The 24,572-nt window shown below is 35.4% G+C and overlaps 1 protein-coding gene across 11 annotated transcripts in view; it reads right to left on the reverse strand.

Moving 5' to 3' along the window:
• LOC118192992 (phosphatase and actin regulator 2-like) overlaps positions 1-24,572 on the reverse strand; it is a 290,734-nt gene that overhangs the window by 41,748 nt on the left and 224,414 nt on the right. For 9 of the 11 annotated variants that reach the window (XM_085825358.1, XM_085825353.1, XM_085825351.1 and 6 more), the window contains one exon: positions 6,280-6,453. In XM_085825358.1, the coding sequence (XP_085681484.1) occupies positions 6,280-6,453 (174 nt within the window). Of the gene's footprint in view, positions 1-6,279; positions 6,454-21,551; positions 21,628-21,921; positions 22,048-24,572 lie in introns of those variants that run through there. The other 2 variants (XM_085825354.1, XM_085825352.1) reach the window with 2 other exon arrangements.

The raw sequence follows: 24,572 nt of genomic DNA on the forward strand, positions 1-24,572 counted from the left end.
TACACAGCAAAAACATCCAGAAATAAATTTTGCATATTTGTTAGTCTTAAGCAACGAATTATTAAACATTCAGTTTTTTGCTAAAAATTTCATACATCGTTTATTTAATACGCGGCAATAACATAAAATGAATGGACCCATTTATGTCCTCGTTGATGTTTAATAATTAACTTTTCACTGGACAAATATGGACGTAATTCACTAAGCAAGGCCATACCAGGAAAATCTGCGCATGGAAAAGTGATTCCCTGAAGGACCAAGGAAAGTACGCACACAAAAGCAGCTGATTCTCCTACCACGGATATAACTCAGTATACATTTCTCCTTGATCGGTACGTTCTTTAACGAATGTAGTTAACACTATTAACACAATAAAAAATTTAAAAAAAGATGTACCAAGACGTTATAGAACTGGTGACCTGGTGAGACCTGGTGAACCTGAAGAGACCTGGTGGCGCTGAGAGCAAGATATATGCATGGAAAAACAAGCTTAAAACTTCAGAGGAAGTGAATGTTCTATTCAGATAATGCAAGCTATACATATATATATGCATATAGTTATTCAATAAAGCGATGGCTCACCTCAGGCACTCATGAAAGCTCTTATCAGGCTTTGTAGAAACTCGTAGATTTGGCACACGATCTGCGAGACGTCTTGCAAACAAACTCTCCAACTATCCAGTTAAATCGGTAGCATCCTCGGACGGTTGCAAACGCTTATCAGACCCTAAAGTTGCTTTACTGGGGTGAGATCTGACGATCTAGCTGACTGAGAAGTCTTTGACAAGTACAAGGACAGAATGAATACCATATGCGAAGGAAATAAACAGGAAATTGTTGAAGTTTAAGCCTGAGGTGCCAAAAGACAGGGTAACATAACGGAGAGGAGGCCACCGTGCTGTAACGGTTCACAGATAACAATAAAAAAAAAATACGATTATCAAATTAAACTGCTTTTCAGACTATAACTCTGGTGTCGAGCTGTGCGATCAACGACAGTCAGATCAGTAAACCCACCGCTACCCTGAAAGTATAAAAACTCATCTTCGCCATCGGGACTCATAGATGAAAATAATTCTATTCTAGTCAGCGAGGTTCCAATACGAAGAGACCGGCAACACCGCAAACGTGATAAGCGAGGGGTAGTCTGTGTAACGGGCGTTGTGAAAGCAGACCCCGTTCTCCGAGGGGTCTGTCAATGGTCCCCGTAACCACTTCTGTCTTATTTACATGTTGGATCGTTGAGAATGACGAATCAGGCGCTGTGGTTTCGGTTTATTTTGACTATAGCACAGCACTCGAAGGCTAACTAGCTAATTGGAGGGAAGACTTTCTAAGGGAATCTTAACTCGTATACACGTTACACTTTAGAAACACATCCATATAAGGAAAACCACAAAAACGGCCCGTTCGTGGGGATTCAAACCCCGAAAAACCGAACTACCACTATTCAACTTTTGATGGGCCTAATTCAGGTGCTACGACAACCGCTCTATCACCATATCTTCCCGCGAATTCCGCGAACGGGCTGGCTGCATGGGCGTTTTCGTGGTTTTCCCTATGTGTAACGTGTATACGAGCCAGTTTCCCTTAGAAAGTCCTCCCCGAAGGCATTCCTCCCCTTAGGCAGATAGCCCTAGTGTGCTTTGCCGTAATTAAATACCTGTTAAGTTCTTGGAATTATTAAATAAAAATACCACAGCTTCTTTTTACTTCAGATTGCTTTTAAAATTTCTTGCTATGTGCCTTTATATTCTTGCTATGTGCTATGTGTCTTCCTAAATCGACTGTTGCCTTCTAGACTACTGACTCCCCGGCTAGGTTCTGTACCTTTCGACCACGGGGACATAAAAGTCAGTCTTCACAGAAATAGAGCCTCCATTCATTCGGGGGATGGTTAAGGCTCGGCAGAGACCATATGGTACTGTCCTGTCTGCTCCCTGACTGTGGGGTCACAGTACAATTAGATACTGTGGTTATCCTTGGGAGTTTGGCCCCATTCGGTCACCTGGTGGAGGACTGACAGAGTGGACGGAACACCCTTATGAATATATATTTGTTGCGACCGGAGTGGTTCCCGAGAACAAAGTTGTCATCGTATTAAATTTTGTCAGCGACCAGAGTTCGTTCAGTGCCTTGCATAAAGCCTGGAAGTGACCGCGGGGTCTGCGCCAGCTTGAATGGTCTCCGAAGTCTGGACGCTAATTTCTGGAAGGTTGGGTGTTCTGCCTTTTAGATGCTGTGATCTGACATGATTCAACTATTCTTGCCAAATCGTCGAATGGTAGCATTCCTCCAACTCAAATATGCCAAGCAATCGTGGCAGGCCACATGAAGATTAGTGCATGCGCGATTGCCACACAAGTTGCAGTCTAAAGCTAACGCCCCACACAGCAGGAATGATAAAAAGGTGTCAGATGACATATTCTGACACTGCAGAAGTAACTTCTACAACAATACAATAGTAACTTCATGACCAGTGTCAGAGGATCTTAATGATATACAACGTGTCTGTCACTAAAATTACTCTATTTCAAAAGGCGTCACTGACCAATGAACCTGCAGTTCCTACGATATCATCTAGAATCACAATGAATTAAAAACAGCGTAACTAATTCAGTCCGTAAAATGTACACACACCAAAATATTCAGAAAAGCGCAGAACTCTCAAGCACTTGCTGCTGCACAATGAAAGTAATTCATTATATTTACCACTGAAGGCTCAACGCATAACTCAGTGGCTGTTACTAGTTTGTTACTGGTACTACCAATAAAATTATTAATCATTAGTAAGCTTTTTTGTTCACTGCTGTTAAATATGTAAACTAACTAAACGCCTTGTTATTAAATATGTTATGATAAATTATTAAATATGCATGCAAAAAAACCATTAGTTGTACCAGAAACGATATACCACTTAAAAGGAACATTCAAATCGTCAAAGAATATATTAGTCGCCTGAAATAACGATGCCATTTTAAAACCTGACTTAGAAATGCTGTGCATTATTTACCACAGATATTTATCAATTTGAAGCATTTTCCGACTGAAATTGTTTGAATCTTAAAATGCATAGTAACAGCTAAATCATAATTTATTCCAGTCTGCGAGATAAGCGAAATACTAGTTTACGATGTTTTTATTTACATCTTGTACTCGCGCGAATTATCAACAAGTTTACTGCCAGAAAGCGTTTTGAAATCACGTTTACAGACGAAACAGAAAACATTTACACGCCACAACTTTCGTGACCTACTTACCACATCGAAAAGACATAAGCGGTAAGCAAAGTGGGATCAGTGAGAATATGAACTCGGTCCAGAACACCTCAGTGCAATATTTCCAATTTCTATCCCAGAGTAATACACTTCGATAACCGCGTTGACAAGTTTGGGAGAGAAATACCTTAATATTAAAAAACTAATATTCTTGTAGTTCAAGGTTCTATAGTTTCTTAAGCTTATAAGGTCTGCGTTTAGTTAAACGATATCTATAAGAAAGAACCATCATTTATTCTTGTTATTTATTCTCCATACAGCATTTTTAGAATGATTTAGAACACAATTTTTTTTTAAATAGATATCACAAAATCTAGTCGTTCCTGTTAAGTTCTTAGCGGCCGAGCGGTAAAGTCGCCGAACGCTGGTAGTTCGGTCCGAGGTTCGAATCCCGCGAACGGGCTGGCTGCATGGGCGCTTTCGTGGTTTTCCACATGTGTAACGTGTATACGAGCCAGTTTCCCTTAGAAAGTCCTCCACGAAGGCAGCCCTCCCCTTAGGCAGATAGCCCTAGTGTGCTTTGCCGTAATTAAATAAACCAAACCTTTTAAGTTCTTGGAATTGTTATATAAAAATAGCACAGCTTCTTTTTACTTCAGATTGCTTTTAAAATTTCTTGCTATGTGCCTTTATAGGCAATTAACTTTTCATATTTACATTACGTAGCTTATCAAGAGACCTACCGCGTGTACTCGGAAGAATGGTTAACCTGTAATACGGAATTAAAAACAGTAGCAGCGAAGACTAATTAATATTAGTGTATTTAATTATACAGGATAGCACCTACTGTATCCATTAACTTGAAATAACAAAAGAAAGACAGCTGGCGATATAATTTCATGTGATTACGGAAAACAACACACACAAGTATTTATTTATATAGGTTGTCAAATAAATGTTGCGACAAACTTAAACTTCTGGGGAGGTAGGGTACATCATAAAGATTAAGAATTGCAATAGGAACCCATGCCCAGAAACGTCACTGTATACTGCCAGGAGGTGGTGTACAGAATACTGCTAGCGGAAAGTGAGGATTGCCTCATTCGAGCGGTAGGTACCACACTGTTACGAAATGTAAAGGCGCGGTGAGATGGCTTTCCCGCAAAGTAGTTTGAAGGTTGCCATAAAATGGCACGGGGAGGCAGGGTTGCCACATTTGGCGACAAAATTGGCGATATACCATGGACGGATGGAGAACCTTCTGGAACGAATTCTTACCGGTTTACCCCAGAATGTTCTCGAACACATGCCGAAAGCTATATATACCCTGCTGGTCCGCAGTCAGTGTGTGTTTCATCGAAAGGGCGAGTCAGAGTGCCTCGTCTGGATAGAATTGGTGTCTCGTCTAGCGAGTCAATCCCTGAGGAGTCTATCGAGTTGACAGCCGGGCAGCGAGTGCCGAGTGGGTCGTCGAGTTCAACGAAGGAGTCTCTTAGTGTATCGCGGTTAGTGCATCGTCGAGAAAGCGTGTTGAGCTCCGGGAACGACTGATCCGAAGAGCTGTATTCTGGTGCTTTGCAATGAAGCTGTCTTCACTGTGATAGCCTGATAACCTGAAGGTCGTGTGTGTGTGAGATTATAGCAAAGCCTCGAGGGCTATATGCCTAAGGGGAGGGAGGACTTTCTAAGGAAAACTGGCTCGTATACACGTTACACATAGGGAAAACCACGAAAACTTCCATGCAGCCAGCCCGTTCACGGGATTCGAACTTCGAATCGAACTACTAGTGTGGGCCTTCCAAACGTCAAAGGTGGTGTGTATGGTGTATTTAATTACGGCAAAGCACGCTAGGGTTATCTGCCTAAGGAAAGGGATGCCTTCGTGGAGGGCTTTCTAAGGGAAACTGGCTCGTATACATGTTACACATGGGGAAAACCACGAAAACACCCATGCGGCCAGCCCGTTCGCGGGATTCGCCCCTCGGACCGAACTATCAGTGTTCAGCGACTTTACCGCTCGGCCGCTGGTGGGCCCAAACGTCAAAGGAGCCACAGAAGGTAATTAACTGGGCATAAAACGAAAAGTAGACTTTAGAAACATCAGGACTGTGAAAAACGAATGTTTGCTATCGACTATTTAAAAGAGCGGTTTTTGTTACTGTAACGCGTCTATCACTGCCCATTAATATGACGCTAATTTTTGTAGTTCGTTTTTATACTTATTTATAAATTATGTAAGTTCTTATGTAAATTTTAATATGATGTTTCCATAACTGCTTAATATCGAAAGTGGTTATGCCTCTATCCAAGAATTAATTTCTACATTTAGAAGTACTGGAGCTCTTTGAAAGGCTATCAAAAACGGTGAACAGTAATAAATAAAACAATTAAGGAATAATTACAGTTAAATTATATGAAAAGAGAAAAATATTAAAAAAATAATGATAAATAGATTAAATAAAATACAGACTAACAATTAAACGAAATAAAAACTAATGGAAAATAAATTAATACTTAATTGAAAATAGAATATCAAAAATCATAAAATAAAACAAACGGAAAAGGAACATATATTTAGAGATAGCAAGGTGGATAGAGGAAAGGTAAATTTTTTTAACCTTACCCTTCGTGGCCACATAAAATTGGATTTTTAATTTGGCTTCTAATTTATTTAAAACACCTTTGACCAAACAGGTACAACCATGGCAATTCCTATTCCTGGTGGGAACACTTTTCGAAATGGGAGTTTCTTTCTCGGCTACTCAAGTTTCGCGTATTTGCGCCATCCAAATCAACGTGAGGCATACATTTTAATATCTATAATATCAACACTAGTTTTGTAAACAACCATAGGAAATATTCATTAATAACACCTTGCGAGTATTGAAGTTCCTCTTCTTTGGAATTCCGGTGTGCTCTGTTTTCCAAAATACGAATTTTATTTCCCAAACGGAGAAAAACCGGAGCCGGCCGAGGACTAATTTTATGCCGCACCTCTAACATCATTTCTTACCATTAACGTAAAAGACATGTCTAAGACACAAGAGTTCTCGATACTTACTTCTGGAAGTCTGTTCAAATTTGTCGCTCTTTTTCTTCCGCTTCCACTTCCAGGGCTTGAACAACCTCCCCAGCATTGCGAAGCGGCTGTGTTTGCCCTCCATGGGAGAAGGCGTGGGTGACCGGGGGTTGGAACCCACAGAGCCAGTTTTCATGGCACCATTTGCTTTCTTACCTGCAAGTCAAAACAAAAATTAATATCTTACAATAAGGGCATACCTAGCAAAGCTGAACTATTAACAAAACCCATATGTCGCGTTTGGTGGCCATATCTTTGAATGTGGGGCAGTGTTTCGTTCTGCATTAAGTTACAACTAATGAAACACGTATACATAATACACCAATTTCAGATACAAAGATAAATTTTATGCATGTTATAAAACATAACATAAAATATTAAAACAATTTTTTAAATAGACACTGAGACAGAAAAAGACTAACTACTTAAATTTCATGGTTTAAAGCACGCTGCCTAAGGGAAGCTGTGCCTTCGAGGACTTTAAGGAAAACTGGTTCGTATCCACATTATAAATGGGAAAAACCACAAAACATCCATACTGTTTAGAATCGAGCCCAGATCGAACTACCAGTGTTTAGGAACTTTACTGAGGTTTAGTCCGAGGTGCGAACGGCTTACTGCATGGGCGTTTTACAAGTTTCTCCCATGTGTAATATATATATACCTACGTAGTTTCCATAAGAACGTCCTCCCCGTTGGCATCCCTCAACTTAAGGCAGATAACCCTCGAGGCTTTCCTATAATCACATACACCAAATCAAACTCCGAGATTAGATAGTTCTTTCTTAGTTCCCCCCTCTTCTTGAGATTTGATTCTTTTCACGAAATCCTTAAGATTTATTTAAACCCGTTTGTTTAAATGGTGGGCACAAATAAGGAAGCCCTTTTTTACCTTTTAATCCCTTTAAAAAATACGGTTTGTTAAAAATCAATGACAGTTTTTACAAATATATACAATCGAATACACCGAATATAAACAGTCGATTTATATGTTGTGCGGATCTGTAGATGAAAGTTCTAACACATGAAATTTCTTTCGTTTTGCGCTAATGGCCTCCTTCCGGCCGTTTTGTGCTCGATAATGCATAACTATTCTCAACCAGTCCTCAAATCCTCTTGAGAACAGAGAATCCTAAAGCTTATGAACAATGCTCGAAAATCTGAACTTAAGATTTTCTTGTTGCATCACTTCCAGATCCCTAACATCAATCCTAAAGCAGGGTTTAAGTATACACAAGGAAAGCAAAAATCGCTAACATTTCCTTCTACCTCTTGATCAAATGGAGTGTTACAAACTAAGCTTAGCTTTCCTACTGTTTAAAGTAATATAGTACGTACATGGCAGCATGTTTAATAAGCAAATGATAAGATTTATAGAGTATATATATATATATATATATATTTTAACGTTAGCAAACAGTCAATTTGATTGACAAACATTACAGCAAAGCATACGAGACATATCTGGCTTAAAAAGTCCATCTTTGTTGAGGACTAAGAAACTAGTTCGTATTTACGTTGCGAGTAGAAAAAAGTGAAAAAACAAAACTATAAAACAGCTAGGGACGAAACTACAAGTATTCAGTGGTCTTCAGCCACTGGTAGACTATCAGATAAAGATGACATTACCTCATTAGCAAATCATGCGAATACATTTTTAAGGAACCTTGAGTTTATGTCTTATTTTCATTCGAACATTTTAATTCCCGACAAAATTCGTATGGTTGTCGAACTCGACAAAATTCTCTTGGTCTCAATATGAAAACCGAAAGAACTTTTATTTGTTGAGGTAATCTAATTTAACGGAAAATCTAATTTTTACTTGACATGTAAAATGTAGCGTTATTCTTTATTTTATACACACAATTGACGATGAATATAAATTTTATATACAACCACCTTTCAAAATACTGTAACTACTATGCTTTAATTAGAACTCGCGAAATTGTCACCAACTCAAAACTCGCGAATTTCAACTAAATTAAGAAATTTCTCAACAAAAATACTTAAAACACAATGACACGACATTCAACAATGCAGTATTCTCACATAATAATAAAGTAATTTCTATTCAAAAATATGTGCTTAATAAAAGTGACAGCTGTATACAAGATTTCGTTTTTCATCCTTACAATTTTTCTGCACATAAAACTAGCAAGATCAGGACAGATGGATACACTGTGTGCAAAACAAGCACAGAAATCCTAATCGTGTAGCAGGAACTCCTTTGTCGTACGCCAAGTGGAACTGAGTTTCTCTCTCTGGCACACAATATGTCAAAATTTCTTTTATTAAAATCTAATCTGTTCAGGGATTGTGAATCGGATGAAAAGTAAACGACTGCTAATAGTCATCCAAGAACAGAAGCGGTATGTGTTAGAATACATGTTAACATGCACTTAAACTCTACGCACATCAGTTGTAATTTCTTTTAGATTATCAGTGAATGGAGAAAAGTTTCGATGAGACAATTTGTTTACATATAAAAATTTGTCAGTAAAATTTAATGCAAAATAAACAGTACTTCCAGAAAAATAAGAATTAATTCTTCCCAACTGTCCTTTATTTTAGAAAAGTCCTATATTTTACACCACCGGCTGAGCGGTAAAATAGCTAAACATTAGTAGTTCCTACCTGGATTCGATTCCAGCCGAACGGGCTGGATGCATGGGCATTTTCGTGGTTTTCTCCCCGTAAGTAAAGTGTATACGAGCCAATTTCCCTTAGAAAAACCTCCATGAAGGCATCCCTCCCCTTATGCAGATCGTGTAAAACCTCAATCACATTATGCTTCGGGTACGCGGGACTTAACGTCGAAAGGGACAATTCTCAAAACCCGCACAATTCCAGGAAACCCACGTACCCAGGTTACCATTCTCACTTACTACAAAGACTTGGACGCCAAACACTAATCGATTATCGCTCACATTGGGATCACGTGATGTTTCAGAAGCAGAACTTTCGTCTGTTTGATTGTCTACCTGGGACAGAGGTTCAGCCGAGACATTTTCAGTGAGGTTTGAAAAAATCCCGCGTAGCCGCAACATAGTTTCCGTAGCTAAGTGGGAGTTCGCTTCAGGGGGCTCTTTTTCTACGAATCCTTTCGTTTAAACCAGTGATATAGAATCTCGTTTCTCAGAAAAGTCCCGTCTATCAGGGTCTGTAGCCAAGTGTCGTAGCCTCTTAAGGGGAGGAGTGCTTTGCCATAATGAACTAATCCAAACCAATCTTATAGAAGCGAATAAAAAATTAAAAACATTTTAACTTACTTATTAAATTAAAGCTCAACACTTAGTTTTTAAAAACTGAAGCTATTTGAAATAACGCTAATGTGGCGGGATCCGACTACAGAGGGAATTCTTTCGGCTCACTCAAAAAATCTGAACGATTTTTACCCCAAAATTTTGAATTAAATTTGACTGAATGGCATTGATTTGCTGGGCTAACTATCCAAGAACTACGATTTGAATCCTTTTTAGGAATGAACAATAATCCATCTCCTCTCAAACAGTAAATGTCAAAGTACGAATTTATCACTTTACATGATCAAAACTACTTCACTGGTGCTTAACTGAGTTAACTTCACATTAGGAAGTCAACAAAAATCATAAATATACGAAAAATGGCCTCCAAAATGGCAGATAATGTCACCATAGCAATGATATCAACTGTTGGGAAAAAAGGTCAGCCACGCGAAGTAAGCAGATGGATAAGACGTATTCCGTTCACTTAACGCATCACATCTAGAATGTTCTTATCACATAGTTACATAAATGATAAATCCCACGCTACTTATCTGTACGAGTTAGATGTTTAACCTTTCCTCAGCTCTAACCTTTTCTTACATTTTCTAGTACTTTAAAAACAATGCATTTGGACTTCCTTAAACTCTCAGCTCAAGTTCTTCTCCGTTCCAATTAAACAGTAATTTAACCCAGCGTTAGAAGCGGTACACTTGTGCTGCATAATTAGGCGCGTGTCACCCAACTACTAAAAGGTATCTGGAATAAGGAAAATCATTTTTGGAAAATCATTTTGCCGCCACAACAAACACCAAAAATTACGGGTTCAGCTACTGAAAGGCGCGACATCGAAAATCAATACAGTTTTGCAAACTTAGGGACAAATATCTCTAATGAACACCTCTTACCTACACCCTTAATCTAGGGTTGAAAATCACTGAAGTTCATCTTAAGCAAAGGCTTATTTAATGAAATGGGTCATACGGCAAGGTATTTAAAAAAGAATTTAAGGGGCAAAATATGAATGTTTAACATTATTAGCATGTGTATTGATTGCTTTCCAAAATGTTGTTCCTACACAAATACATGACCTACGAAAATCTATGAACATTTTAAAGCTAAAAATATAAATAGAAAATCCATATTTTGATTTTTTCTGATTCCCCCCCCGATTGTGTTATTTTAACAGCATAAATAAATCCTTCATGCATGCCGATACAACACAACACTGGGAAAATGATAGAGCAAAGCCTTTCACGGTGACCTATGATGGCCATGTATGAAAGTGCTCAGTATTTTTCGGATCATTTGAAAGTCAATAATGATGGTTTCTAAACCAACCGCAATACAAGACCCAATTCGCTTGTACCATGTACAGTTTTAGAATATTCGTATACTTTAATAACCAAACCAAAAAAAAAAAACCGATTGTAAAGGCGAGAACTTTAACTCTTAGCATATCTCCGAGATAACTGGACAAGCAATTATAAATTTAACCATATATGTTGCTCCAAATGTACTCTTATTCCCAAGATCCGCAACAGCCCCTGTTTAATGATTCGATAATAACATTTTTTTCTTTTTTTTTTTTTTTAGTCCAAAGGGATTTGAATCCCGAAGGACTATTAGTTTCGTTTTGGCATTTTGCGTCGGACGGATAAATGTCGGTTCACTTTTCAAACTGTTGCCACAAAATGTTACAGTCCTGCATTATATTTGAAGAAATTAAATAATGAAAATCTGCGTAAATGTATGTATATTTCTCACATTGTCATAAAATAACGGTACATAGAGTCATCGAATTTTGAATAACGTAATCCTCCAACGAATATGAGCATGTGGAAGACCAAATTTGAAATTTGAAATTTGTTTTATGATCGATTTCCTATTTTTTAAAACTTTGACGAATTTTTGATTAACAAACTGAAGGATTTCAAAGCGAGCAATGGCAACGTTGTGCAGAAAAAACATTTTTATCTCCAGCGCGTGAGTCTCTGTATCGGAAATTCTAAAGATATGCTCGTTTTAAAACTATTTTGCGATATTGCTGTTGCACTGGATCTTATGGTTTAAGTGCGAGGAACATGATATTTAATAAAGAAAGGTAACACACAAAATGTTAAAAAACGCCCCTTTGGACGTAATTTAAAATCTGAAACATTTCAGATTTTTTTTTTTTTTTTTTTTTGGCACGATATTTAAAAAGACTGGACCATTTTCTAATAACTTGAGCAAATTTAATAAATGTGTGGCTAAAATATACGTTAGCATTAAGAAATGGGCAGTTTTTTTTTTGAAGGGGGGGAGGAAGCAATTCGAAGCCAGACATGCGATTTCGGTAGGGTACGAATTGCACCAAATTTGATCGAAGATCCCCGTCCCCCTCTTTTCTAATTCACGAACTGCGCGACGTTTCCTGTCCTCTGTTTCTTCCCCAAGAAGATTGGGTGCTACAAAAAGTCATTTATCGCTATTAATGGGACATTCAATTGAGACTGCAAGTCTTTATTTTCGTTTATCAATATTGTAAAAATTGTGCATGCAAAACAAATATTAATTTAAAGTCTGGCGTTTGCTAAAGTAAAAATTAATTTCTTTTACACTCATTTTAAAGTTTTATGATGCTTAAAGGAATGATGAGCCAGATCTTTTTTATTCTCTGTAAGTATTAAAAACTTTCCAAGTTGTAGATTTTAGTCCCTGATATATATATATATATAAATATATAAGTTTTGAATAGTAAAATTCATAGATTAATGACATACACAAAACTGATACATAATCAACGTATCAAATATCGAATTTGTAGCTCACCTTAAATAAGTTTCTTGTCTAGACAAATATTAACAAATCTTCTTAGATAGCAGAATTGTTTTAACTTTCAAATTTACCATTTTAGGTAAACAGTTCTAATTTAATTAAAAAAATTCTCTTTATAAAATCTAAAAATTGGGCTGTATCTTCTGTTTTCTTTAATATATTGTTCAGCCTAATTTCAAAATGTCTTGCGGAAAAGTCACTAAACATTGGTAGTTCGACCCGAGTTTCTAGTCCCAGTGATCCCCCACCTCTTTCTTTTTTTGTACTTATTTACTGTGTAAAAATGTAACGTAAAAATTTCAGTTCATGAAGTAAAAATACTTTTTTAAATTTATTCTTTAAAAATATTGCAAAAATTTTCACCTTTATCTCAGCATCTTTTTACAAATCCCTCTAACAAGAAAAAATAAGGAAAGAAATTAACTCGGTTTCGGTGACTGATATCTCGGTGCAAATTATATGTAACATTTTTCCAAAAGCATAGAGTTCATATGGATATCAATAAATTAAGGATTATTTCTCCATCTAATTTTCTTAACATGTTTATTCCAGAATTTTCTTTTCACACTGTAGCGCTTAACTTTATGAGTTTTCTATAATCATTCAATTTCTCTAGCCATGGCAACTTTGCATACCTTCTGACAAGTAGTTACATTTTTAACCACTGTATTTTGATTCCTGTTGACTATCAGTACATTATTCACTTGTTTCACAAGTGCAACTTATTTTATACGCAAATCTACGTAAAATAGCATTAAAACTTCAGTTATGCGGAGCTCCTAATCGATTGCTTGTTTTAGATTGAATGAAATTAAGCTTAATGTTAATTAGCTTGTTATTAATTTAATTATACATTTTTAATTAATTATATGTTCAGATATTTCCAAGTATATTACTCAAACTTTTGCATCCCAATTTTTGGTTAAAAAAATAAACTCATTTATTGAGAGGCCTGATTGATTATATTAATTTGCAGTATCTAATTCCTTTCTTCTAGATAAATTTTAGAACAAACTTCTTAGCATAATAATTTAAATTTATTTACAATTTATACGTCAGTGTTCCAAATGCATAGTAATGTTGTTATAATAGATTTCATGCTAAACTTTTTTTAAATTTAACTAAATTTAATTTCTACAAACATTTACATGATTACTTTAACAAAAAATATTTTTAGCATACTTTAGAACACACTTGGATATGGAATAATTTTTTGCACACTGTTAAATTTTACAGTCTAGTTCAGACATCTTGACTATTATTGATGTAATTTATTAAAAATATAATTTGTATCCTTTAGAATAATTTAATTTATGATATTATAATAAATGAAACATGTTTGTAATGCTAATATGTATGTTTACCAATACCTTTTATTTTCTTTGTTAGCTCTCGCATCTATTACTGTTATTCAAGTAATTAGCCCGCTTGTTAGATATTTTTTACTTGTTCTTGTGATATGTAATTCTATTTATTTATTTTTATTTTCCTCTTGGCTACAATTGGCTTTGAAAAGTTAAATTGTAACCCTGTAGGAAGCAGAGGGAAGAAATTTTGCTTGGCGCAGTTGGACTATAGCTCGACCCCGGGGGGGGGAATTTTCATTAGCGCAGTTGGAGTACACCCGATTAAAACTGTCCCCCCCTTTTTTTTTAACAGACATTTGCTTTTAATGCCATCGATGCAATCTATTAATTTAAAATGCATGAATTATATTTAATTAGATACCCCAAAGCGTAAAAATACCATAAAAAGAAATACAGGTTTTCTTGACAGACTTCTAAAAATTTTTACAACAAGGGATTAATTAACATTTTGAAAACTGAATATGATCGACTACGTTTAGACTGTTCCTTAAATTTCCCCAGGTAAAACTGAAATCTTCCCAATTCCATGCCCCCCTTTCTTTGTTGTTTTTCTACCATTTTTACACAATACAGTCATTTACATAAAATCGATAAGCAATTTATCTACAACTCTTCCACAAACTTTTCCCCCCATTTTAAATAGCATCAATTTAAATTTTAATCTACAGATTCATTTCCGAGCCATGTCATAGAAATATTGTTAAAGAGGAGGGTCTCGAATTCTCTAACGGCACCGCAGGACTATTCTTTAAACACGTTGAGCCCAGCGCCGAATTTGCTGTCCTTTCCGTTCAGCCGGCGCGAGAGATCAAGCGGTGCAATGTTGCAGGGTGATCCGCGATTTGAAATCACCCTATATGCGGTCAGGTCGTAAATTTAGAACCCCTTTTTTCACGGGGGAGCTGAAAAGAAGGGGATAGTCTTGCTCGTGGTCTTGAGAAAATGTGGGGGCCGTTTAAACATCTAACTTCTCTACATTCAGTTTTTATACAGAGGAAAATACAAACTGAATTCTTCGAATGAATGCAATAATATAATATTCGAATAATGCTATAAACTGTAAGGTAACATTTTTTTTTTTAAAGTAGGAGTAGAAAGACAGATATTTGTTACATCAATGAATTTGTAGTAAATATTGAATTTTTCATTTTGAATGCTATGTTACATGTATGCGAAGTAGCTGAGTATTTGAGAAAAGAATCTTAACCCAAATGGCTTTCAACCTTTTCACGTCTAAGGAGTGTTTTTCAATTACATCGTGGTCGCTGCTTTTTGGTTAATTTTCTAATAACATATAAACATTAAATTATTTTTAATTTGAGACTTATGAATAAAATAACGCAAACTAGACTGCAGAAAATTCTTCAGAATGAAGTTAATACTGAAAAATACATTTATCCTATTATCCAATTTTAATCCTACAACAAATCTTTAAAAAAGTGTGGAATTAGCAGTGCACTAAGTGGAAATAAGGATGACATTGTGTTTTAGAAAAGTGGCAAATCCAGTTACAGTGACAACCTAAGTGAAAATAACTATGATTTTAGCAACAGTGAAGACGAATTTCTGGGATTCTAAGAAACGCCGATGTATTTGCTAATTTTTTAATGCAACAGTTCGTTGTATAAAGTGTTTATCATTAAAATAGGTACTTAATTCTTTTCTGTCTAAGTATTTTTTCCCAAGTTTTAACCTGATAAATCACTGCGCGTCTTACAGGCCAGGAAATTGAGGTATAGTATAAATCGCCCTTCATTTCGTATCAGTGCCGACGATTTCGATGAAAAAGGGTACCTTTTTAAAAACGAACTTCTTAACGAAGAAAAGCTGTTTAATGTACAGCATAATGTCTAAAAATACCGTCAAATTAAACAGTAATCTCGACTTTAATGCTTTTGTATGCATTTTTTGAATTGATTAATAAATGTAAATTTGCATGTTAGTTATCTGTGATATTGCTTTGTTTCTGGTATAGACCTCCCCCCTCCCAGAAAAAAGCGTTTTGCTCCTCGATCGCAAAAATTTCTCGATTTTCCATTACTTAACCAGTGGAATTTCCTAGTTTTCCACCCAATAAAATTACAACTCTGCTACAACAACTGAGTAAAATATTTGCAGCTATCTACACATAAATTGAATGTTTATTTAAAAAATAAAATATTTCCTAATTTTTATATCCCTTTTCTAGTTTATATGAAATTTCAAAATTTAACGATATCAGTTAATGAAATACTTACAAGTAATATAATGGTTCTGCGAAATATATTCTTGATTCCAAACCCTTACTGCTAGGCATCAGTCCATCGCTCTTAGAATACATTATTAGTTCAAAGGGGCAATTTGCCCAGAAGGATTATTAATTTCATTTTGGCATTTTGCGTTGAAAACTATAAACGGCGAATCACTTTTCAAATTGTTGCCACCAAATATTATCGCCCTGTATTATATTTAAAGAAATTAAATAATGAAGAGTCTGCATGAATGTATGTTTTGATAAAACGACGGTACCCAGAGCCATCAAAATTTGAATAACGTAATCTTCCGTAGAATATCGGCGTGTGGAAGCCCTAATTTGAATTTAAAATTTGTTTTATTATCAATTTCATTTTTTATAACACTTCAAGGAATTTTTGATTAACAAACTCAGCGATTTCAAAGCGAGCAATGGCAATACTGTACGAAAAAAAACATTTTTATCTCCAGCGCGCGCTATATATTCCTGATATACTGATACTGAATGAGACCTAAAAACACTTTTCTTTTAAAATATATCTCTCCTTATGATCCCTGACACAGCCGTTTACTTTCCCCTTCCGTAATTAACGTCAGTCTCCTGCTCTTGACCGCATTTGAAAAGCCACCCCGCGATTTCATCCACCGAGTAGAACTTATTTGTTGGTGAGCTTTAGGACCCACATACAAGCACTACCTGTGCGTGACAAAGCTCGTGGACACGAATGTTAATACTGTCGGTCAGCCAAACGAAATTTCCAGTGCCAGCCACACGGAAAGTTCACTGCCGGTCCCCAGGGAGCGGCGCCGGGCTCAACGTGTTAACTGTTCATTGCATTCATATTTCTTAGATACTGTTAGTTATTTAATTTCGGCAAAGCACACTCGTGACGAGCTTTCTAAGAAAAAAGTGCCTTGTATTCACTTTATGTAAGGCGATAACAAAGAAAAAATTCAGAGCCAGCCTGTTCGCCGAAATTTTAATCCGTGTCTAACTACCAGTGCTCAGCGGTCTTATCCATTAGCCCACTAGCGGATCCGTAGATCTTTACATACGCAAACATACATATATTGATCTTTATAAACAACTTATCACTTAGGGCCTCTCTTGTTGAGGACTTTCTATGGAAGACTGACTCATATTCACGCTCATATACGGAAAACACCCACGCAGCCAGCCCGTTTCGAAAAGCTTCGAGCCCAGGGCGAACTATGAGTTTTAGTAGCTTAATCCACTTCGTCCACGGTCTGGTTTCTACAGAACAAAATTTTAATTTTACATCGATCAGCCATACAAATTTAGAAATTTCAAATGCTAAGGTCTCCTTTACTAGCAAAGAAACTACACAAATCCTTAATTATGAATTCATACATCCATGCTCTTTCTGCATTCGATTCACCACTCTCATCGTTATTAATTTATGAAGTTATTGCAAATCTAAGATTGAAATTAGTGACTATGCTTCACCTCATAAAACACCTAAAGATTTTAAATTTTCTGACTGCAGCCACAAACGGTTATACCTAATTACACTTTTGAATACAAAAATGAAATTATTAATGATGCAAAACTTCAAAAACTTCTCTCGATTTAATTAATACGTGAAATATTTGGTGGGCATGTAAAAATTTAAAAAAATGTTTTAAGTTCTACTGAAGTAGATTTATATACTGTTCAAGAACCGTCTCCAATTTGTCTGAGCCCCCCCCCCATTCACAAAGAAAAGGTAACAATTCCTCTTCCCAAATGCAGCTATCTTTAGAGTAACTGAAAATTTGTTGTTCTTATTAATTTTTAAATAAAAATTTTAAGTTGTACACTAAAAAACTACTAAATTCACAGTATATTTGAGATTACAGAAATTTACCAAGTAATTATGCAGAAAGTAATAAATTATGCATACTTGTATCACGGTTCACAAATTACTGCTAAATACCTGCTTTTCTTCCAGCGAGTGCCTAATTTTATGCCAAATCTAAGACGTTTTGTGCTCAGCATGCATCTTTAACAATAATCATTTAAAGAAAAATTAAGACTCCTACAATGCACAGATTCTATCAGTAACATAAAATGCAAAAATTTTGGGAATTAGGGATGTTAATTTTCGCCTAAACACACGAAAGCACAGAAAACACCCGAAAACAATGGAAGAAAAAAAAGATCAAGAAAATAACTTGTATCAGCAAATAGTTTTCGGGTAATAATTTAATGCCCTTAAGCGGTCATGTACATTGCAAAAATGCTGTTTTATAGAAGCACTTTCACCAAACGCTATGTGTTGCTACAGTTACCCAGTGTATGTTTACTTACACTCAGACGAAAGACCTGCATACTATTTTTGCTACCGTTAAAGGGTAAGGGAGAGAAAGAAACTTAGATTAAACATTTATTAAACGATTAGCCCTTTCCGGCACGCTACTTTTTAAAGTCCGAGTTTTGATTTAAAAAAAAAAAGGTAGGCAGTCTAATTAGGCCTAGAGAAGTACATAAGTAAAATTTTCTAAAGATAGCACTTATCGTTTTAATTCTGTGGGCACACTGATTGAATAGAGCTTCGAAAAGAGTGCTGAAACGACCATTGTTGTCAATGAACTGGCCGATGAGATGCAGAGAAAAAGAATAGACTCTCAGTTGTCCTAGATTATCGGCGAGCCCGTCTGGGCACACCTAGGGTTCGCAGTTTGATTTTAGGCAAGATTTCAAGGTAAAAAGAAGGTTTTAGAAGTTTACTTCAGCAATGAGTAAAGTAAGTAAATCCCTAAATAAGGGAACAAATTACAAAATAAATTAAAAAGCAACAAGCTGATGGACGAAGTTAGAATAGAAATTAAAAACTATTTTAGACAGATACCCGACTTGCATACAACAAATAACTTGGTTTAATCCTAGTATCCGGTGCACACGGGATTTGGCGACTTTATTATGAGCAATAAAAACGGGACATATACGATGAGTAGTAAACTGATCATTCAAAGAATATATATAGTCATACATAGTACATACTTTTACTCCAGAATTTTTACTTTTATTTGATATGTTACAGTTCATTTAATGTGATTTAACTTTTTTACAAAAAGTTTTTGAAATTTAGACCATATGAAGTAAGTGAATGATGAATTTTCCAGTATTTATGCCAAAGATTATTGCCAAAAAAGTTTTTATTAAAACTTCTGAAGTTCCCCATGATGTATTCGAAGTGAAATATGTTAGATGTCTCATGACAGGTATTACTTAAAAGTGTGAAGATCCAAGATCCATACTTAGTATATAGTGTATAGTATATACATAGACGTTGTTTGGGTATATATATAGTGTATAGTACATAGACGTTGTTTGGGTATATATATAGTGTATAGTACATAGACGTTGTTTGGGTATATATATAGTGTATAGTACATAGACGTTGTTTGGGTCATTTTTGGTGTTGGCGATAATTTTCAAAATCGCGCCAAGGCTGCACCGTATACTAGGATTTTACCAATAACTTTTACACACGAAAGGATTGTAGCTAAGGGCAAGTTGCTACGCATTTTCTGCTTTCTCGATTCAAGGTTTATACTAAGTATGCATTCATAACAGTAACGCAGATATTAAACTCGCTCGTTAAACCAAATATATTTTTAATGAAACTGAAACGCACACATCCAAAAAAAATATGAAATAGCCGTTGATATACACAAAAATAAATCGTTCAAAAACCTGACGATTATACATTAATATTACCAGAAGACAATGTATTAGCAGGCATTAAAATTTAATTATTAAAAACTGTATTAATATACTTGCATGATAAATGCTAGTCATTCACTCTTTCCATACTTTAGAATAGCGTAATTCTTCAGTTTGTTAGAAATAAATACAATGGATATATCAAATTCGTTAAAACTAAAATGTACCAAATTAAGGCACATGCAATATACAAATTTTAATATTTATAAATTTAAACAAACTAAATTTCATTCCTTGCAGCTATGGCGCAAAGAATTAATTAAATTTGTATTTATTCAATTTATTCTTTTGATAAAAATTTTAATATATGTAAATTAAAAAATTATTGTAATCCTAATAACAATTCAAATTAATTCTTAAAAAAATGTTTGCTACCGAAATTACACACATGAAGAGTCTACTAAAAAGTTATACTATTTTTAAAAGCGTTATTTAAAAATTTACAAAATATCCAACAAAGTGCAGTCAGTCTTATTAGGCTCATATCACACGGCGTTTGTTTCACACGAACAACTGTTTCGGACAATTTTTCTGCCTGGTTTACTATTGAAAGAAAGACGTGCGACTTTTCCCTGCCTTTCCAAAAAAAATTGCAAGTTGTTCGTTTTCAACCAATCAGTTCGAACGCTATCAGCTTGTTTGTAATGACGAACCAGTTTTCCCCTGTGTTAACCTCAAAGCGATCTATGGTGATTGGCTCTTGTGACAAAGCAGAAAAATTGTTCCAAACAGTTGTTCTTCCGAAACAAAACGACGTGTGATAGCAGCCTTAGGCTCTACAAACCCATGATCCTGTAACGTAACCCAATCTAACTACGGCCCGTGGTCTAACACTGTTACTACTGAGTTAACTAAGACTCTGCAGGGGAGTTTCACCCATGTTTACAAAAGAAATTCACGACATAGTTTATTTGCGGTACCATTCAAACTGAGTGGTATTAAATATACGAAGTAATTTTTTTCCTTTTTTTAATATTAACATTTTTACAATTTCTATACAAAATGTTTCATACTTTACTAAAAATTTAGGCTTTCTTGAATAATAACTAAGGTGAAAATTCTTGACTTGTATTAGCCCACCAGCGGCCGAGCGATAATATCGCTGATTACTCGCAACAAACGGGCTGCCTTCTAAGGTTTTCCCCGCATGCAAACATTAAGAGTTAGCAGAACGTCTGCCGCGAGATCATCACTCCTTATTAGAAGATACCACTCGAGTTGCTTTGCATTAATCAATCGACACTTAACTTTCCTTATTTTTTTAACACTATCTAAGTTAGGGCTTTTTATTAATATTTTTAGTACGTCCTTAAGATTAGGATTAGGAGCGGGGAAGATGGGCACCACATCTTTACCATTTAGTTAATACGTAAAGACACTTGCTTGTTGAAATTTACACAGTAGCCGAAAATTTTGATTACCTAGACACTTCTATAAATTTCATGCACGGCCAACCAGCGGCAAAGCGGTAAAATCACTGAATACTGGTAGTTCGGTCAAAGGTTGGAATCCTGCGAAAGTGCTGGCGTGGTTTCCCCATGTGTAACATGTGAGCAAATTGTCCTTAAAAAGTCCTCCACGGAGGCATCCTTCCCTTAGGCAGATAACCATAGTGCATTTTGCCGTAATCGCATAAAAAATAAACTGTGCACATGGTTTAGCACATCTTTATATATTTTTACAAACTATTTAAAGCAAATATTCATTAAAAAGAAAGCAGTTTTTCTTTTAGCAATTAAGAACTCCTTTATTATACGATTATTATTAGTTTTTGACTCATCATAATATGCAAAATCTCAAAAGAACACTCTTACTTAAAAAACTTTCACAAAGTGATAAATATTTCCTTCAAAAAACATTTACCAATCCTTGAACTTGAGTCTATAGTCTTTTCTGTGCTGAATATTTTGCAATAAAACAACATAACAATCCAGTCTTTCCCAAATGAATAATTTCATAGGTACATAATTTTAGCATGGGAAAGAACACGTAAATAAAAAAGTATAATTCGGAAAGAACTTTTAAAATCGTCCGGTATTCGAAATACTTAGATATTACGTCATTGAGAAAAGTTGACTGCGAATACGCGAACATTTTTCTACTCGGTAATTCCTTGAAGAACTGGTTTATCTGCCGCTTGAAAGAAAGGTTTGCAAACTTGTTTTTATACAAAGCCCGAGATAAAAACCACTTATCATTTCTAATAGGATTTAACATTCAAAATGAAACTTACGCAAAATAAGAATTTTCCACCGCAAAGAACGAAACATAATGAACCAGACTTCACAATAAAATAAAGACACTGCAGACGATAGTAGTTAAGCTCTCTAAATAGACGAATTCCATTAGCGAAATATTCTATGTGACGTCATACATTCCTTAGCCAATGGACGAATAGTTACTTTAATCGATAGTAAGCTTTCTAAAATGAAAATATACCAGAATGCCAAACCTTAAAAGTAAAAATCACAGTCGAAGTATTTATCGTTGGCCTTTTCCTCGCTTATTCTATCACCTGTTCCTCCCCCGCTAAGAAATTTGTATTCGCTGTATATGATAATTAAATTATTACAGCTTACAAGAATAACTACTGTTAATTCCACGGGATTAACTTCTTTACATTTTGATTACTAAAAGAACATGATTTCAATTATATAGTATACGTATCTGCAAACATCTTGCGTACCATATGACGTAGGACATATAAATTAAATTTAACTCTAAATATTATGTTTAATAAAATAAATATAATGAAGAAGAATTGTTCACATAAAAAAAAAAAAAAAAAAACTAAAAGATTTCAGATTTAAATTATGTCCAAAGGGGCGTTTTTTTTTTTTTAACGTTTTGTGTGTTACCTTTATTTATTAAATATCATGTTCATTGCACTTAAACCATAAAATTCAGTTCAATAGCAGTGTCGCAAAATCATTTTAAAATGAGCATATCTTTAGAATTTCCGACACACAGTTCCGCGCGGTAGAGATAAAAAGGTTCCCCCCCCCCACTGTAGAGTGTTGCCATTGCTCGCTTTGAAATCCTCGAGTTTGTTAATCAAAAATTCGTTAAAGTTCTACAAAATATGAAATCGATAATAAAACAAATTCCAAATTTCGTCTTCCACATGCCCATATTCGTAGAAGGATTACGTCATTCAAAATTCGATGGCTCTGTGTACCTTTTTTTATCACAATGCGAGAAATATACATAGATTTATGCATATTTTTCATTATTTAATTTCTTCAAATATAATACAGGACTCTTAACATTTGGTGGCAACAGTTTGAAAAGTGAAATTGACATTTAGAGTGATTCAACTCAAAATCGCAAAACGAAAACAATAGTCCTCCAGGGACAAAGCCCCGTTGGACTAATTAACTCGAGTAAATAAATACACTACATTACATCCGAATTGTTATGCTCTTGATTATGATAACTACATAATTTGTGACTTGACGAGAACTGTTTGAGTGGGCTTAGCGCCGGGTTCACCCAGTTCCCACTTAATTCTTAAGAGTTTCGTTCCCATTGCACCCTTTTAGAAGAAAATTTCGTAAATTTATTCTCAATTCAGATCGATTTGGAAATGCCCTCTCTCCCTTTTTTTAATAACAGGAAGTCAAGTTAGCGCATTCTCAATTTTTTCTTCAACGCTTGTATATTAAAATTTTTTCTGGCAATAGTCATCTCGTCTGTACTAATGAGAATACCACCTTGCAACTAACTTAAATCGGCAGACCCATGGCTTATTTCCAGTTCCATTATTATAGACCTGCAAACTACGGCCTTTTGGCTTTACCCGGTTACACTATACCCCATCAGTTTCCTAAAAGCTTTTTAAATAATGTAACCAGTACAGCGCTACGAACTAACAAAAGAAAATGGGGTTACTGCTACTAGAAATTATCCTTAAGAAGTATCAAAATACGACAATAGGCTAATACGAATCATGCGAATAGCGAATATTCTGGGGTGAAGAACGAACGGTGAAGATGTTATTATTGTCTATTGTTTTTTTAAAAAAATTCTTCTTTTGTTATGCTTAGATAATTATTCATATTTTTTGTTATTAATTACGTATATTGTGTATTCCGCCTGAAATGGTCCTTCTTACCCTTACGTAATTGTATATCTCGAATACTGTTTATTTGGACCATAACATTAATCGGTTTAAATGGAAGTTGGACTCAGTGTCCAAGAATTCCAGTGAAGCATCATTTCTCTCAGTAAGAGCCATAAACTCACCCTCTTGTACGTTAGCGGAGGCTAAAAAAAGAATAATGGTCAAGATACATTTTCGGTTTGACTGAAATGGGAAAAACTGTTATGTCTATTTTAAGAAAATGCTGAGAAGAGACAACACAGTTTGAGTGCCACCCCAAAAGACAACTGGGATTCGAATCTCAGATAAAGAATGGATCTTAGAACTAAGCGGACACCATTTGGGTGCCACGTCGTACGGGTTCCAATCTCGGATAGAGAATGAACCTTTGAACTATACAATCTCTGTGGAATAGGCAGACTTATTTAAAAATCCTCTCAACATGCTGATCAGAAGAGGAAGGGACAAAAATCTTAGATTCCAATCTCAGAGTCTCCCTCGATCAAAATCTCAGTCAACTACACATTTGACTAAAACTTAAGGACAAAGGGGAGAATATCCAAAATAAATTAACATCTTTAATTTCGAATAATTTTTTTCGGCCCAATGTTCATATAAGTAAACACTAAAAAACAGTTGGCCTTTAAATAATTTCCCTATATGCAAACACCTAACGACAGCAAGGTTTAACGACTCGGAATGAAATTCGAAATATAACGGTTATATGATTACAGGACTACAGTTACAGCGAACAGTATAGAAAATTTTCAACAGCGACACAA

This window comes from Stegodyphus dumicola, chromosome 10, assembly GCF_044657685.1.
Source record: "Stegodyphus dumicola isolate Sdum_Otavi_A_Nest chromosome 10, ASM4465768v1".
Lineage (NCBI taxonomy): Eukaryota > Metazoa > Arthropoda > Arachnida > Araneae > Eresidae > Stegodyphus > Stegodyphus dumicola.